General features: G+C 32.9%; 1 protein-coding gene across 1 annotated transcript; it reads right to left on the minus strand.

The window, feature by feature from the left end:
• Nucleotides 1-858: 858 nt before the first annotated feature.
• LOC131595327 (receptor-like protein 15) lies at nucleotides 859-15582 on the minus strand. The gene is made up of 6 exons (XM_058867652.1): nucleotides 15410-15582; nucleotides 14370-14516; nucleotides 11135-11281; nucleotides 9738-9884; nucleotides 8981-9049; nucleotides 859-3094 (listed from the first exon to the last, which is right to left on the minus strand). Exons 3-6 carry the CDS (start codon nucleotides 11157-11159, stop codon nucleotides 972-974), a joined length of 2364 nt encoding a protein of 787 aa, XP_058723635.1. The 5' UTR covers nucleotides 11160-11281; nucleotides 14370-14516; nucleotides 15410-15582; the 3' UTR covers nucleotides 859-971.
• Nucleotides 15583-18720: the final 3138 nt, after the last annotated feature.

An 18720-nucleotide genomic window follows, 5' to 3' on the forward strand; every position in this document is an offset into this window, starting at 1 on the left:
TTTGCATGGTTGACTTGAGACACATCCAATCTTTAATAGCAAGTTTTGACATCACTTAAAACACACCTTGCACTCACATACTCCCCCTTTTGATGATGGCAAAACTTGTTTCTTTAGAAGTCAAGGCTTTCTCCTTCTTTCTTGATGCATACTCTTTCACAAACGTTAGGAGCCCGTATGGTGATTTTGACATAATCTCCCCCTATCTTGGTGCACACCCTTTTGCTATTTGCTTCAGCTTCTTGACTTCCATTTCTTTGACTCTCTCTCTCTCTCTCTCTCTCTCTCTCTCTCTCTCTCTCTCTCTCTCTCTCTCTCTCTCTCTCTCTCTCTCTCTCTCTCTCTCTCTCCCCCTTTGACATCATCAAAAAGAAGATGTGGCAATCGAGAAATTAGAGAAATATAATTCATTTTAGTTTATTTTAGTACTAATATTGCATTCAATAATCATTGTCTAACTATCAATCACATAAACAGAAGTTAGAGAATGAGATAAAGGGAAATAACATAAAGGCAAAATACCCTTTTTCGTCCTTTAACTTTACCTCGGGGTCCATTTTTGTCCCTTAATTTTTAAAATGTTCAAATAGACTCCTTATCTATTAAAAAGGTGGCACGTTAGTCTTTTCCGTCTATTTGATGTAAACGGCCGTTTAACAATGTATGTGTGGCGTCTGACGTGTCTATGGCATCTGACATGTCTATGTTTTGCACGCATGGCAAATTACATGGCATATGATATCACCAAGGTCCATAAAATTTTAAGCCAAACCTAGGATTTGAACTGATGACTATTTAGTTATTATACACATTAATGTGCCAATATCATCAAACCATTATAGATAAATACATGAAACAAACAACACTAAAACAATTTATTACATGTTTCCACAAACAACATGCAAGTCTACAAAAGAACTTAACATCAAATTGACTAAAATTAAAGTTTTCAACAGATAATATGGAAATTCTCAATACAATTTTGGAAAATTTGGAAAACGTTTACGTATAGTCTTACTAATGAAATAAAACCAGGCCATGCGCCAACGTGCATTGATGTAAAGCATTGTTATGATGCTCAGTAGTATTGTTATATAAGATGCTGCAAAACTCCAGTAAAATGATATCATGTCCACTTTGCTTTCCTTTTCTCCACTATCATGGGGTTGTGATGAAGGTGAAGATGCAACACTGTCACACTTTCGGTCCAGAAGTGGTCCACAAAGACCAGGATTACCTTTATAGTTTTCTTCATCAAAGCCTCCAAATTGTCCTGTAATAGGCGGTGTTCCAGAAAAGTTGTTGTAAGACACATTGAATATTGATAAGAAGGTTAATTGGGTCAGTTCACCGGGAATCTTACCACTCAAGTTATTGTATGATAAGTCAAGGCTTTCTATTTGGGTAAGATTTGAAAATGTGATTGGAATATGACCTGAGAAGTAATTATGAGATAAGTTCAAGGCTCTAATTTGCTCTAGGTTCCCAATTTGAGAAGGGATGGTACCTGTTAACTTATTGCACGATAAATCCAATCCAGTCATGTTGGCTAGAATTTTACCTTTGTAAAAGTAATAGTTATTCTTTGTTCTGAACTCGACTTCCAAACTTTGGTCTACAAGAAATAGATCAAATAAATCATTTGGAACTTTCATAGCATCCTGAGTTAAGAAAGAATCTACATAAGTAGATTTGCTGAGCATTAATCCTATACCCACTGTGAATTTGGAATATGTATCAATGTCCACATCATCTTTTCCAAATGACAAATTTTGAAAGCAAGACGGTATAGAAGATTTGAGCATGTTCCGTGATAGGTCCATAATGTTGATTTTTTTTAACCGACATAGTTGAATTGGAATATCTCCTTCCAAGTTGTTCCCTCCAAGCAAAAGAACACTTAAGTATGAAAGTTTATCCAACCAATTGGGAATTTTACCTGAAAATTTGTTGTCCCTTAAGTCTAGAACTTCCAGCTCCGAGTTTCCAGATAATCCTAATGGTATATTTCCAGAGAGATTATTCTTTTGCAAATACAAGTACTTTAGCTCCTTAAAAATACTCAAATTTGGGATTGACCCTATTAACTTGTTTTGAGAAAGATCCAAAACTTCAAGAAGTCCCTTGTTCGATATCTCAACGGGGATATAACCTTCTAATAGATTTTCATTCAAAAGAAGGATAAACAACTCATTCATCCCAAATGAACTAGGAATTGTGCCTGAGATTGAATTATTGGATATGTCTAGCAATTCTAGTCTTGTATTGTTTCCGAACACATCTTCAAGGTTTCCAGTAAAGTTGTTATTATTGAGAAATAACATTCCCATATTCATCAAATTTGAAAATTTTGGAATATTGCCTTGTAAAAAGTTATTGGAGAGCTTCAAGTATTGCAAATCATTGCACTCAGTGACCAAATTTTTAGGTAAGTAACCCGAGAAATGATTATAAGAGAAGTCCAGAAACATAACTTTTTTCATCTTACCTATTGATCCAGGTATATTTCCTTCAAAGCTATTCTGAGAAATTTTCAAATATGTAACCGTAGGAAGGAATATATCAATATCTTTTGGAAGCAAACCACTTAAACTGTTGTTTGATATATCCAAATATTGTATGCCATCATTATGCTGCAACCAACTTGGAAATGACCCAACTAATTTGTTGCTGGACATGTCAATCAATATCAGATTATATTGATATGAAAGAAAACTAGGAATCACATTTCCTTTGTCCATATTTAAGTTGCAATTTCGGATAACAAGATACTTCAATTGAAATTTCGGTAACCACTTTATGTTTTCAGTCTCAATGTGTGCTCCAATGCTTTGTGATGAAATATACAATGCTTGAAGTTTTGAGTGATTAGCCAAAGTGCTCAATGAAAATGATCCTTTCATGTAGTTTTTATAGAGGGACAAGTGTGTCAAGGATGTAAGATTGCTAATGAAGGATGGAAAATCACTGATCAAATTATAGCCAAGGTTAAGAACTTTGAGGTTTGTTAAGTTGCTTAAACACTCAGGAGGTGGAGCACTAAGCATATTATAGCTTATATCTAACTCTACCAAATCCTTCAATTTGCATAATCCTGTCATAATTTAATAATATCAAATTTATGATTTACATTATATATATTATATATAGAATTTAAAGGTAGTGCATTGACAGTGTAAATTAACTTGACACATACAACCAATCAAAATCCTTATACTTGCCATGTTATATTAATTTTTTAAAATTAAAATTGTGATTTAATTGGATACATGGTTATGATTGGTTGACATTGTAAAAATATTTTACGCTGTCAGTGCATATCCCTTTCTCTCATATATATATATATATATATATATATATATATATATATATATATATATATATATATATATATATATATATATATATATATATATATATATATATATATATTAGCAAAGATTATTTTATAACTCTCATATGATATTTTTCCCACGTTCATTGATGTATAAAATGACTCTCTTCTACACATATGACATGTGTGACAAAATTGAGATAATAACTTATATGTGGTTAACTTTGTATGAATAAAAAAAAAAATTTTTTTGTTTTTATTTATTTTAAAATATGAAAAATAACTTTGATACTATACTAAATAATTTGACAATCAGGTGTAATTTAAGAGTAATATTTCTTAAGATTATTCTTTTGATTATTATCTTAATTTTTATTGATTTTTTAACTATTGATGGTTATAAATTAAGAATTTGTACAGAGTCTTTTATGTCAAACTATTATTAAATTATTAGGAATAATATTCAATTCTTATTATTTTCTCTTATTTATTTAAAATCTTCAACAAGTTTGAAAAATAAACTTGAAATTTGAAATTTTTTTGAATATATATTTTGTTAAGTTTCTTTTTATATAAGCAAAAACTTAATTTAGAATGAATATGATCAATGACTAAAGAAAACATGAAGCGCCTCCCTCTTTTATGGAGCTATTGTTGACCTAATTCTCATCCTTTCTTTCTGTAATCCTTGACTTCCTTTTACCCCCATGAACTGTTTCCTGAGAGTAAAAGCATCCTCCCTGCAACATCCAAATCTACCGAAGCACTTCCTTAGTCACCCCTATCAAAAAAAATTCCAAATTGTTTGTGGAGGCGATTTGTAATGTCTCTGTTATACCCCAAAGTCAGGTTCTTGTTCCCTGTATTAAGGGGGATAAAATCACAATTACTATTTTAGAAGTAGATTACTAATTAGGGCTCAAAGCGTGCAAACACAACCTCCACAGTAGGATCCTTTGGCCTAAGGGTTCCACACCTCTCACGGGGTCTAACGTCCGTACCAAACTTGCAACCCAGTGGACCGCCATTAATAAGTGGGGTATTATTTCTCTAGGTAAGGATTTTTAGGAGTTTTCCTTTTCTTGTCTAGAGGATGTGCAGAGACTCAGATCCATTAACTCCTGGAACCTGAAACTAGGAATTCTAAAGCTTTTCCCTTGGTCTAAAGATTCCATTCCCTCTAATGTGAATCAAACTTCAACACAAGTCAGGGTGAGAATTCATGACCTCTCTCAAGAGTATTGGAGGCCAAAGATATCCTTTGCTATTGTCAGTATCCTTGAGACGCATATTTTCACCGACTCCACCTCTAGCAAACCCGTTTTGATCGTGCTTTTGGGCGCTTTGTACAAGTTCTGGTGGATATCGATTTGGTCAAAGAGCTTACATACAAGATCCTTGTTGATAGGGTAGGTTTTACGTTCTTTGTGAAAATAGAGTACGAAAAGCTCCCAAATTTTTATATTCATTGTAAGGTAATTTGTCATTCGTTTGGAACTCGTATGAAGCATTTTGGTACTAATGTGGCTACAACTAAGGGAACCATTAAACTCAACAAAACAAACAGCAACGTGTCAATGAGGTGGTCAATATTGAGACACAACAAAACCATGTAGATGCTGAAAATGAGGAGAATATCACTGAGCATGTTAACATTGAGCAGGAAACAATGTTACTATAGATGAAATCATACAAGATGGACTGACAATGGAACCAGAACCACAAAATACCGATGTTGAGAATAATACGAGTGCCAATTATCCAAACCTTGTTCAGGGTGAACAACTTTTTGAAGACATAAGTCCTCTTTTGGTCTATAATCAACATAATATTGTGACAGGACAAATTTGCACAGATGAAACTGTTCTTGTGAAGGACACCCAATTACAGAAGGATACTGAAGGTTTTTTGATGCAATCTTGGGCAAACCTATCAGAGCTAAAGAAGGATGAGTGCATCAGTGAGTCTGAGGAAGATCCCAACTCCAAGCCATCTATTTTCCAACTAGTAATTCCAAAGGTATGGAAGAAGAATTCAAGACAAAAATCACAGTCAAAAAGCAAAAATGCAACCTTAAAAAAGGCGGCCCTTTAAGCCTTTGCAATGAAGTGCGTCTATTGGAATTTAAAGGGCTTGGACAATAGCCCCACTAGATTGTCCCTTAAAAACCATATCAAAACTCATAAATCAGACCTTTGTTTTTTGGTTGAACCTTGGATGAATCAAATAAACCTTCCCCCAAATTATATTAATTCACTTGGCCTTAAAATCTCTTCCACCAACCTTCGACCCAACTCCCTTCCCAATATTTGGTGCTTGTGTAACAAATATTGGGACCCTAAAGTAATCTCTATTTCGGAGTAACATGTTTCCTTTACAATTACTCTGAATTGTATGGAGGTGGGCATATCTGTAGTCTATGCCTTAACTTTCCATTTAATTAGAAGAAGACTTTGGTCAAATCTTTCTTCCATTTTAGCTAACCATCCTCTGCCTTGGTGCATAGTTGAAGACTTCAATGCAATTGCTAGTTCTCATGAACACAAAGGTACTCCCTCTCCTAATAGGGTGCATATGGACGACTTCAAAACTTGGTCAAATTTAAACAAGCTTATCGACTACCCTTCTAGAGGTCCTCTTTTTACTTGGAACAATGGTAGACTTGGTCCTGGTTTAGTGGAGGGAAGGTTATATAGAGATTTTGGTATTCAATTATGGTTTTCTAATGCCATTTATATGAATGTCACTTCCCTCTCAAGGCTAATATCTGATCATCACCCCATGTTGTTGGAGGTCAATTTTAGAATTTAGTTGCATACTTCTTCTTTTAAATTCCTTAGCATGTTGACCTTTCATGAAAGCTGCGAGAAGTTTATTGCTAAGGTCTTGTCCATTAAAATTGTTGGTTGCCCCATGTTTGTGCTAACAAAGAAATTACAGTTTTTCAAGAACAACTTAAAGACTTGGAATAGAGACATATTTGACAACATCCACATGATTGTCCAAAATTCAAATGATAAGCTCAAAGAGATTCAAAACAAAATTGATTAAGTTGGGAGCAAATCTCAGCTCATAGACCAAGAACTTTTGGCTCAACATGATTTGGAGAAAGCTTTGGATATAAGAGAAAAAATTTGGTTAGATAAGGCTAAAATCAAGTGGTTCCTTGAGGGGATAGGAATACTGCTTTCTACGAAAAAATGACCAAAATCAATAACTCTAAAAGGACCATCATAGTTCTGAAAAATGGAAATGACATGTTACATGATCCTGGTGATATTGCCATGCAATTGAATATTTTACTAATATTTTCTGTTATGCAGATGGCACTCAAGATCTGGACCTTGTGGATGATTTGATCCTTAACTGGTCAACTCAGACATGAACAAGTTTATAACCTCCATCTCCTCTACTGATGAAATCCAAAGGGAAGTTTTCAAAATCAACAAAACTAGTGCTCCAGGTCCTGATGGTATCGAAGACTATTTTGCTACCAAATTTATTGGGATTTGATCAAAACTGATGTTTGTAATGTTGTTATTAAGTTATTTAAAAGTGGTTGGATCCTCCCCAATTTTAACTCCAACTCAATCATTCTTATTCCCAAATCCAAGGATGTTGATTCTATGATTAAATTTAGGCCAATTTCCCTAGAAAATTTCAAATTTAAAATCATCACAAAAATTCTTGCTCACAAGTTAGCCATTCTAATGCCTCTGCTTGTGTCTTCTAAACAAAGATCTTTTAATCACGATAGATATATCAAGGACTATGTGTGCATTGCTTCTGAAGTTGTCAGTCTTCTAGGGAGCAAAGCTTTTAGGGGGAACCTAGACATTAAAGTGGATATTGCAAAGGCTTTTTAATACTTTATCTTGGAAATTCCTCATTAAAGTCCTCAATAATTTTGGTTTCAATAATGTCTTTTTTTGTGAACAGATTCATAACATTCTTGCCACAGCTTATTTATCAGTCTCAATTAATGGTGCTCAACATAGTTTTTTAAACTGCACCAGAGGTGTTAGGCAAGGAGACTCACTATCTCCTTTGCTCTTTTGTCTTGCTCAGGATGTCCTCAGCAGAGGCATCTCTAAAATGGTTCATGATGGATCCTTGAGCCTAATTAAAACCTATTTCCACAACCATATTCTCTCCCATATTATGTATGCTGATGATGTCCTCATCTTATGTAAAGGTAGAATATAAAACATAAGAGTTCTCCTGGATTTGTTCAACAAATACACTACTGCTTCTAGTCAGGCTGTTAATCCTTCAAATCTTTCTTTTACTCTGGTGCTATTTCTTTTAACAAGCTTTCTCCGATCCTCTTTTTGACTGGTTTCTCTCAGGGTTCTCTCCCTTTCACCTACCTAGGGGTCCCTGTCTTTAGTGAGAGAGTTAAATCCTCTTATTTACAACCTATTGCAGACAAACTTATTTCTAAAGTTGTTGCTTGGAAAGGATCAGTTATATCCATGGATGACAGAGCCATGCTTGTTAAATCCAATGTTCATGGTATGCTTACTCACACCATGAACATCTACTCTTGGCCCATTTCTATGCTCAAGAACGTGGAAAAATGCATCTGAAACTTTATCTGGACAAATATGGTGGATAATAGGAAACTTGGAGCAAGATGTGTAAACCTTTCTCTCATGGAGGGCTTGGCCTAAGATCTTTAACTAAGCTTAATGAAGCTTGCAACCTCAAGTTGGCATGGGACCTGGTCACGAGTCAGGAACATTGGGCTAGAATTCTTATAGGCAGAGTTGATACGTCATATTGCACAATTAGATACCATATTTTCTCATCTCTTTGATTCTCTATCAAAGCTGAATATAAGAATATCAGAAGAATTTGTGTTTGGTCTCTAGGAAAGGGTTCTAATATCAATTTCTAACTCGACTGATGGTGTGGTACTCCTCTTATTGATGACACTTCCATAGATTTTATTCATTCCCAAGTTATTAGTGATTCTTCTAAAGTTTCTAATTTTATCCTGAATGGTCAATGGGAGTTCCATAGCAATTGGTCTTCTCTGCTCCCTTTTCTCCACTGGAAAAATTTTCCTCTTATTAACATTTATGAGGAGGATACAATTATTTAGCCTCACTCTATGCCTGGTGATCTTTCTACCAAGGAGGCATAAATTTTCAAGGCTCTCTCTTCATCTCAGCCTTGGACCAGATCGATTTGGAGCAGAGACATCCCACTGGCTAAATCTATGGTGGTTTGGAAACTTATATTAGAGAAAATGCCAACTGATGATAAGCCCAAGCATAAGGGAATAAGTGTTTTTTCTATGTGCTACTTTGTTATAGGTTCACTTCCTACTGACCCTATAAAAAAAACTATCTAGCCATACCAAGATTATCTAGCGACACCAAGATAAAATTAATATATTAGTTTATAGGGTTAATGAACTTTTTGGTCCCTCTAAATATTGCAGATTTCGTTTTTAGTCCCTCCAAAATTTTCCTTCAAGAAATCGTCCCTTCAAAATTTGACGTTAAGAGAAGAAAATTTTTGAAGGGACGATTTCTTGAAGGAAAATTTTGGAGGAACTAAAAACAAAATTTGAAATATTTAAAGGGACGAAAAAGTTCATTAACCCTAGTTTATATTATTTATAAACTAAAGTCATACCTTCAATTGAGCCATCGATGTGACTATTGCTTAGATCTAACGATTTTAAATTTCTCAAATTCTGCATATCTGAAACAACAACAACAACAAAATTGAATACAAAGTCAGAAAATATAATCTTTATAATGAGAGAGGGAATTGAATATAGTTATTTGTGCAATTTGAGCTGGATTTTTTATCAATTGGGTTAATATTTTGATTGGTAAGAAAAAAGATAGATAATAGTTTTATTTAATTGATAATTTATAATGGCTTAAATACACCTTTCGTCCCTATAAGTTAGCGAGTTTTTATATTCGTCCCTGTAAGTTTTTTTTTTTGTTTGAGTCCCTATATTTCACTTTTGCGTTCGTTTTAGTCCCTAAAATCGAAATCAGCAGGAAATTTCACAGAAAAATCCGCAAGTAACCTGCATATTTTCCTGCAAATTTTGGCTTTAGGGACTAAACCTCAAGCAAAAAGTAAGATATAGGGACTCAGAAAAAAAACTTACAAAGACAAAAATCAAAAACTCGTTAACTTACAGGAATCAAAAGTGGATTTAAGCCATTTATAATTGATAAGTGATAGCTGATAAATTCATTTAAAAATTTTATAAATATATGATTACACTAAATGATGAATATAAAATGACATGAAAGAATATTTTAAATTAAAAAGTTGATAGTCTCATTATCTTATTATATTATTAAATCAATTTTTATTCCACAAAATAAATATAACAAACACAAGCAAAATAATTTTAATAAATATTTACCTAAAAGAAGGAGAGAATAATTAAAGTTGTTGTTGTACAACTTCAGACTTGTTAATGATGTGAACCCAAATAAATTTGGTAGGTCGCTGCAACTTAGATCATTTCCGGAAAGGTCTAAGTCTTCTAACTCCTGGAACTTTGAAAACCCTTCAACAAATACAAAATAACTAGTAGCTTAAATGTGATAAATTTTTATTTTTAAAATTCTTTTGTTAATTTAAATGTATTATTTTGATTTTTGGTGAGATAGATCAATATATATATATATATATATATATATATATATATATATATATATATATATATATATATATATATATATATATATATATATATATATATATATATATATATCCTATAACTTTTGTCATTATAATTTTAATGAAAAATCTTTGTTGCAACTAAAATTTTAGAGTAATGTTATTCTTATACTCATATTATACACCAAATACTGTTCACCGTATTTATACGGTGAACAGTGTTTTTTAAAATAAAATAATAATTTTTATAAAAAATATTTTTATTTTTAAAATTACGGACGACACTGTTCATGTACGGACGTACATTAACCAACTTCATTACTGCATTAACCAAGTTTTTACACTGCATTAATTAAGTTTGATGACTGCTAAAAATTATTTTTAATATTTGGATGTTGCATTAACCAACTTCATTACTGCATTAACTAAATTTTTACACTGCATTAACCAAGTTTGGTGACTGCTAAAAATTAATTTTAATACCTGGATGTTGCATTAACCAACTTCATTACTGCATTAACCAAGTTTTTACATTGCATTAAACAAATTTAAGTAATGCTATTCTTACACCCATGAACAATACTTTACAGTAGTCATCAAATTTGGTTAATGCAGAGTAAAAACTTGGTTAATGCAGTAACGAAGTTGGTTAATGCAACATCCAGGTATTAAAAATATTTTTTAGCAGTCATCAAACTTGGTTAATGCAGTAATGAAGTTGGTTAATGCACGTCCGTACATGAACAGTGTCGTCAGTAATTTTAAAAAAAATTAAAAAGTATTATATGGTGAATAGTATTTGGTGTAAATATTGGTGTATAATATGGGTGTAAGAATAACATTACTCAAAATTTTAAAATGTCAAGTATTACAATTGAGTCTCGTTATTTAAAAAAGATTTATAATAAACTCATTTTAAATAATTGATCTCTAAATTAATTGTTAATTAGACAAAAAAATTAATTAATATATTTTAAAGAGTTAAGATATCAATATAAAACTCATTTTAAATTAAAATATCAAAATAAATTCTAAGATTAATAATTTAACATACAAATTAAAATATCAAAATAAATTCTAAGATTAATAATTTAACATACGGGTACAAGAAGTTTATTAAATCATAATTTAAAGTACCTTGAGTGGAGAAGTTATTACCCATTTGATTTCGACAGAGGTTTAAAGTTGTTAGAGCAGTTAATCCATTCAAACTTCACAAGATGCTACCATTTAGACCGTTAGCTGAAAGGTCTAATGTCTTCAACTTTTTGAGTTGTGGAAAACCTTCAAAAGAAGCGGTGCAAGTTTTCAGAAGTTTACACATTAACAAGTATGTTGTATGATGATGCCCTATGCTTTCTACACTATCTCGGAGTAATTTATAAATTATTCAACAAACATATTTATACAATGGCCAAACATAAGTACACCACAAACCTTCTCCACTCCTTGAAGATCAATGGAAGTGTTACTATACACCTAGAGGAAATTGCCAATAAATTAGGCTTGATCCCAAAGCCCTAAGCGCTAAACTCTAAACCAAAATTTTTGTATATTGTGCACAGTGATCTTTTTGAAAATACTCTTCAATTTTTCAAGGTTGGCTGGTCTCTCCCTAACTACAACTCCAACAAAATAGTCTTGATCCCTAAGCATAATAATGTTGATATTATAGAGCAGTATAGACCCATTGTTGTTTCTAGATATAAGTTGAAGATAATGTCTAAAGTCCTGAGGGCCAGGCTTGCTAAAGTAATGCCTAACATTATTCCAAAGACCAGAAGGCTTTCATTCATGTAAGATTCATAAAAGATAGCATCAGGGTGACCTCAAAGGTTGCTAACCTCCTAAACAAAAAATATTTTGGAGGAAATGTTGTCATGAAGATAGATATCACTAAGGCTTTCGGTACACTTAATTTGGATTTCTTGCTCAGAGTCATAGAGAGCTTTGGCTTTCATCATAGGTTCTCTAAGTGGATTAAAAACATAATACAATCTGTAATATTTCCATTTGTATCAATGGTAACCTTAAGTGCTTCTTCAAATGCAAGTAAAGGGTAAGGCATAGGAATCCCCTATCTCCCTTGCTATTTTGTATGGCTGAAGAGGTTATGTCTATAGGCTTAGTTGATCTAGTCTCTAAGGATTGCATGAAGCTTATTAGTGCTTCCAAAAATCAATATGTCCCTTCTCACACTTTTTATGCAGATGACATTATGGTTTTTTCAAAAGGAATAAAGCTAGCATTTAAGCTATCAAAGATTTGTTTAGAAGATATTCTACTTGCTTCGGGCAGTTCATAAATCATTCAAAGTCTACTATGTATGCAGGTTTCATGACTCCTTAGAGACACAACATGCTTGCCTCTTCCATGAATTTTTATGTTGGTCACTTGCCTTTCATATACCTTGGATCTATTATCCTCAAAGGTAGATCCAAGATGACTCATTTTCAAGCTATCTCTGATAGGATCAAGAGTAAGTTATCTTCTTGGAAGGTTCAATTTCTGTCCATTACAAGAAGAGTGCTTCTAGTGAGAATTATTATTCACAACATGCTCCTTCATACCCTAATGATTTACTCGTGGCATGTAGCCTTTCTCAAAGATATTAAAAGATGGTTCATGAATTTTATCTGGTCAGGAGACACTGCTACTAGGAAGATTCTTATTGTTGCTTTGAAGAATTGTTGCAAAAGTATTGAAGCATGTGGCTTAGGGTTAAGGTCCCTTATTGTCCTTAATGAGGTGGAAGGTTTTTTGAATGTGCGGGATCTCTCTAATTCCATGGAGCAATGGGCTTTTGTGTTGAGATCTGGAGTGATGAGAAGTGGTGGCTATACCAGACATCATGTTTCATCTTCTATTTGGACAGGGTTAAAGCATCATTTCTAGGTGGTTAAGGATAATTCTGCTTGGCTCTTTAGTACATGGTCAAGAATCAATCTTTAGACTGATAATTGGAATGGTAAATCCCTTGTATATCTCCTAAGCATTCAAAATGGCTTTCACTGCCACTTGAGGACTATGCTTAGTTCCATTATTCATGACTATGAACATGGAAGTAGCAAAACACGTGCAAGACATGCGAATTTGATGCCCTAAGAAAGACGGCCTTTTGAACTTGAAAAAGAATACTGTCACCTAGTAGGTCGTTCTCATTCTGTCCACTAGGGAAAAGTCACTTGGCACAAAGGTATCACGCCTTTGACTTCTTTGACTTTCTGGAGAATCATCCATGATAAGTTGCCTACAGATTATCAAATGATGCTTAGAGGTGTGCAAGTTATTTCTATTTGTAGTCTTTGTATGAAACCCTCTAACAATATTAAACATTTTTTCTTTGACTGGTGTTATGCTAAAAAGACTTGAGCCTGATTTAGCAATTTAACAAAAATTGCGCATATTTCTTCCATTGAGGATTCTCGGGCTAGCCTGAATTCATGCAGCTCAATATCCGCCAAAACTATCTTGCTTTAAGGTTACTCAAATTTACTATCTGGTATTTGGAAGGCTAGGAATAACTCTAGATTCAACGACTTGCTAGATAGATGGGAAAGCACACCCTCTAATATTTTTCCCATGTTCATCTCATTGGAAAGGGCCTTAAGCATCACATTGTGAGCCGTATGACAGATTTTATGTTACTCAAATCCTTCAGGTTCAATATCATCCCTCTTTATCCAATGATGGTTAAATAGGTCTTGCGGAATCCTCCATCTAGTTATTGGTTTAAAGGAAACTGAATGGCACTTTGAAGAACAATTTGGCGGCTTAAGGTGGGATTTTTCGTAACTATAATGGTTTGCCCCTAGGTAGTTTTTCTTATTTTTTAGACAATGGCGATGCTTTTTTTTTTTGCCAAGATCAATGGTGCAATTCTCTCTATAGAGCATGTCTTTGCTTCTCACTAGCAATTCTTCTGGTTGGAAATAGACTTAATGCTCGTTATACAAACTTTCTCTAATCAATCCTCTTTTGGTGCCTTGGAAAATTTGGAACAAGTGGCACAACCATCTCTTAGATATCTCTTTTATTAATTTTTTGGCCTACCGTATTTATCGGAAAAATAATCATTGTGCATATACTTTAGCTAATTTAGACCTATCTCTTAAGAATTATACATGATCGAATAGCATTCACATTAATCTAATCTAAGTAATGTCCACATTAAAAACTTACAAAAATGGCCTAACTTTAAAGTTTACTAGTCTTGAAGTTTTAGTTTAGTCCACCTTCATTTTGTACCCTGTTTATCTAATATATCTTTTGGTTTTTGCCCTTTTTGTGCCAAAAAAATATGTATTATTCAAACTAACAATCATATACAAATCACATAAAGTAAATAAATTATTGAAATTGTAAGTAATACCTTGAGCAGATAAGTTATCGCCTATCAAATTATCGCCGAGGCTCAAAGTTGTAAGAGAAGTTAATCCATTCAAACTTGATAAAATGATACCATTTAGATTGTTACTTGACATGTTTAATGTCTTCAACTTCTTGAATTTAAGAAATCCTTCAAAAGAAGCCGAATAAGTTATTAGAAGTTTACACTAAATTTATAAATTCATTAATATCTAAAAATACTTATAATCCATTGAAATCTAAATTTCAATTTTTGATAGTCTTTTAAAATCGTAAAAATCTTACATTGTCTTTAAAATTCACAATATTTTTTTATTTAAAAAATTGTTTTTTAAAATTCTTATTCAGTATATGTATTTCACATTTGCAAAAACTATTTTGTTCTAAAAATCATTGTCACTTAAAGTTTCCAATGAACTTCTGATTTTTTTTTCAATTGTAGCATCTAATTATTATTGTATTGTACTAACGATTATGTAATTATTCTACGAGCAAAAGACAGATAGTTTTACTGGATTTGGATCCTCTCTTTCGTTTTTCTCTCTTTCATTTTTCTCTCCTCCCCTCTCCATCCTCTCTATCTCTCTTAATCTCATTCTCACTCATCATTAAAAAATAAAATACAGGCAAGAGAGAGAATGAAATTATGAGAGAAATGAAGAGGGAAGGAGAAAAAAATGAAGGATAGGATCCAAAGTGTAGTTTTACTAATTTTTGACATATATTATATTAGTATTTACATGCCACCAAATTATTCATGAACGTTATGAAATGTAGAAGCTTAAAATGGAATTAAACATCAATGATTTAAACAAGCAGTCAAATTCATCACATAATACAATAAATAAGGTAAATTCCTAAGGATCCGTAAGATTTAGTTGGATATAAATATTTTAGGTAAAATCTATAATTATTTTTTATTTTAAAATAAATTATTATAAAAAAATAATATGAAATTTTATGAATAGATTATAAATATATATACTCAATCAAATTGTAAGTTACTAGAGTATTCAATAAATAATCTTGTAAGATCAAACGTACCTTGAGTGGAGAAGTTACTACCCATTTGATTTCCACAGAGGTCTAAATTTGTTAGAGCAGTTAATCCATTCAAACTTGACAAGATGCAACCATTTAGACGGTAGTTATATGAAAGGTCTAATGTCTTCAACTTTTTGAGTTGTGGAAAACCTTAAAAAAAAAGCGGTGCAAGTTTTCAGAACTTTACACATTAACAAGTATGTTGTATGATGATGCCCTGTACTTTCTACACTATCTTGGAGTAATTTATAAATTACTCAACAAACATATTCTAGATAAAAGTATACATAGATATAAGTAGTGATGGCCAATATAGCTGAATTCCTGTAGATAAAATTTGTCACAAATACGTGGCTGGTAATTTAATAGGTATTTAAAGAAAAAATAAATGGATATTTAAATAATTATTTATTAAAATTATTTAATTATTACTATTAGTTTATTAAATTATATCATTTCTACTTTTCTATTGTCCGCTCTTCCATCATAACTCACAATCACAGTATCATTTTTTTTGTTAAAAGTAAAATGTATATGGATATTATTCTTTGATGGAAATGAATAAAATTAAGAAAATTTCTTTAGCCACCTCCCTATGGGGGTCACCCCCAGCGAAAATCCCAAAATACCCCTGCTTCGGAAATGAACTTCCGAAGCGCTTTTTTTTAAAAAAAATTTCCATAATTCGGAAGTGCATCTCCGAAAACACCTCATGGGGGGTGTCTTCGGAGATGAACTTCCGAAAATCATATTCAAACAGAAAAACCAGTAAGCAGCGGCAATAAAGTTAGCCAGAAGAGAAGGCAGAGTTGAGGAACATCTCATCTTCATGCTCAATATGTAGATTCTTGGATTCCATTAGAAAATCAATTTCTTCGCTTTTAAATTTCAAAAAGAAACCGAATGTGATTAGTTCAGCGAGTGCAGGAACATGATCATGATTCTCGCGTAAAACGCCTTCAGATATTGCTTCAGAGAAATTTGAAGCATGTTTCATTTCATCGCCGCGAACACTATCCATCTTCTGGATTATAAACATTGAACTTTGACTTTCCCAGCGCACCCCTTTGTTTGATTTTTTTGTAATGACGTCCCCTGATGATAATGATAAACTATAGCTTACATTGATTGGCTCCTTTGTCTCGCGGAAACTCAAGTTGACAAGACTTTGAACAGCTTCATGTCTCTTACTTTGTTCCATTTTCAGGCTACAACATGCAAGAAAACCAAGAATAAGCTTAACCAACCCCCTTAAGTTGAGAATATTATTTGGATCAACATGCTCGAGTTCAACATCATCATTCACAACAGATGATTCTTCTTTGGATAGTGACTCAGAGATATTTCTAGCACCAACTTTTCTGTAAATATCAGATAATTTACTCTTGAACAATGGTGTCATGTTATGCTTAGGATACCATACAAAAACTTTCTCGCTCTCAAAAAGCTTCTTCATATGAAGGTTATCTGGAATAAAAACATCTTCCTTATCGGCCAGAAGTATATCATTATTTCCTGATGTCGTAGGTAGTTTCTTCAAACTGTCAACTCGAGTACCGCTCGCCATCGCTTAACGACGAGGGAGGGTTGATGATCACACCTTTTGAGATCAAGAACGACGAAGATTTAGCGGTTATGTGGACAACGTTCGACCGATTTTCTTCGAAAGGCCCGATCGAGTTGGACGCCAAACTTCAAAGATCGGCGGACGACGTTATCAAAATGTTGACTCATCCCCACCTACCCGTGTTCAACAATATGTAACTTTAATTTTCAGTAATATTATCGTTGTAATCTTCACCCGATTAAATAAAGCGAATCGTTGTTGTTTTTCAGTTTTCTTCTGTCCAGACATAAATTCGGAGGTTCATTTCCGAATTCCATCATGGGGGGTGAGTTCGGAGATGAACTTCCGAAACACCACATTTTCTGAAAATGTAACTTTATTTCGGAGATGCATCTCCGAAATCAATATTTTATATTAAAAAAACACGTTTTCGGAAGTTCATTTCCGAAAACACCTTTTTTTCAAAAAAAAAGTACCGTTTCGGAAATGAACTTCCGAAACAAAGGGTAATGTTGTAAATTCACCAGGGGTGGGCAAGAAGGTTAGGAGGTGGTTGAAGAAATTCTCTAAAATTAATGTGATAAAATTTTATTGTTAAAATATAAGAGATTTATATGAATGTTATATGATAATAACTTTTTTAATTTTAAAAGAAACTGAAAAATATTTTTTTCAAAACATAATTTTAGAAAATTTGTGTTATCTATGGATATCTATAAATATCCCCAGATACCTTAAAACCCGTGAATTATCTGTTTATAAGATATCCACACGAATATAAAACAGATATGAATATCGTATTTATCCAACAGAGCGAACATAGATATCATACTATTCGTCCCCGTGAATATTCATTAACATCCCTATATATAAGTTACTAAATAGATACTTTCATGTGTGTGTGTGTATATATATATATATATATATATATATATATATATATATATATATATATATATATATATATATATATATATATATATATATTGTTAGATATATGGTATGATAATCTTGGATATCTTCAAGAATCGTGTTTGTTCACTTTCCGAACAAAGTATTTCGACCCTATTCTTGTCTGGGTTCACGAAATCTTTGCGGGGATAATTCTTGAAGAACAATCTGTTTCTGACAATAGAGAACAGATCAGAATGTAGAGAGGAAGTATGTAATTTCGTGTTTCAAATCGAGACCAAAAGACTCCTTATATAGGAGACCAATAATAGAGACGAACAGACACACCTTTTCGGAAAACAGTTATGTCTGTTGGAACGGGTGCAACTATTCAAACGAATTGTTATGTCCGTTGGGAAAGGGTGCAACTATTCAAACGAATTTTCGGAACGGGGAGGTGCCCCGCACCCCGCCAGGGGCTAAGCCCCTTGGAACCCCGTTTCTATTATTCATATTCAATTACACGTTTGGCTCGACGAGCGTGCACTCCGCACTACCCTAACTCGTTTCAAGCTTAACGCATAATTGCATCGGCCTTCAGTAAATCACATTACTACCAAAATTACATTGATGATACTAAAATCACCAACAAACTCCCCCCATTTTAGTATAATCCTTGATTTACTTACATGTATAACGATCAAACAAATGCATAGAAGAAAATGTCTTGCGATTGAATTTTCATCTTAGTACAAATACACATTCCAAATATTCGAAAATCGGGGTGTCACAATGATTGAACCCATCAATCCATTTGAATATCTAAAGATATAGTACACATATGTTTCTTACA

This window comes from Vicia villosa, linkage group LG4, assembly GCF_029867415.1.
Source record: "Vicia villosa cultivar HV-30 ecotype Madison, WI linkage group LG4, Vvil1.0, whole genome shotgun sequence".
In the NCBI taxonomy this organism is placed as follows: Eukaryota; Viridiplantae; Streptophyta; class Magnoliopsida; order Fabales; family Fabaceae; genus Vicia; species Vicia villosa.

Bases quoted from the DNA above. Each gene is read 5' to 3' on its own strand.
- LOC131595327 (XM_058867652.1), bottom strand. From the start codon at position 11,159: ATGGGTAATAACTTCTCCACTCAAG. The intron at 9,885-11,134 runs GTACTTTAAATT...TATTTGTTGAAG, and splicing joins TAATAACTTCTCCACTCAAG to GGTTTTCAAAGTTCCAGGAG. The intron at 9,050-9,737 runs GTAAATATTTAT...TTGTTGTTTCAG, and splicing joins TTATTCTCTCCTTCTTTTAG to ATATGCAGAATTTGAGAAAT.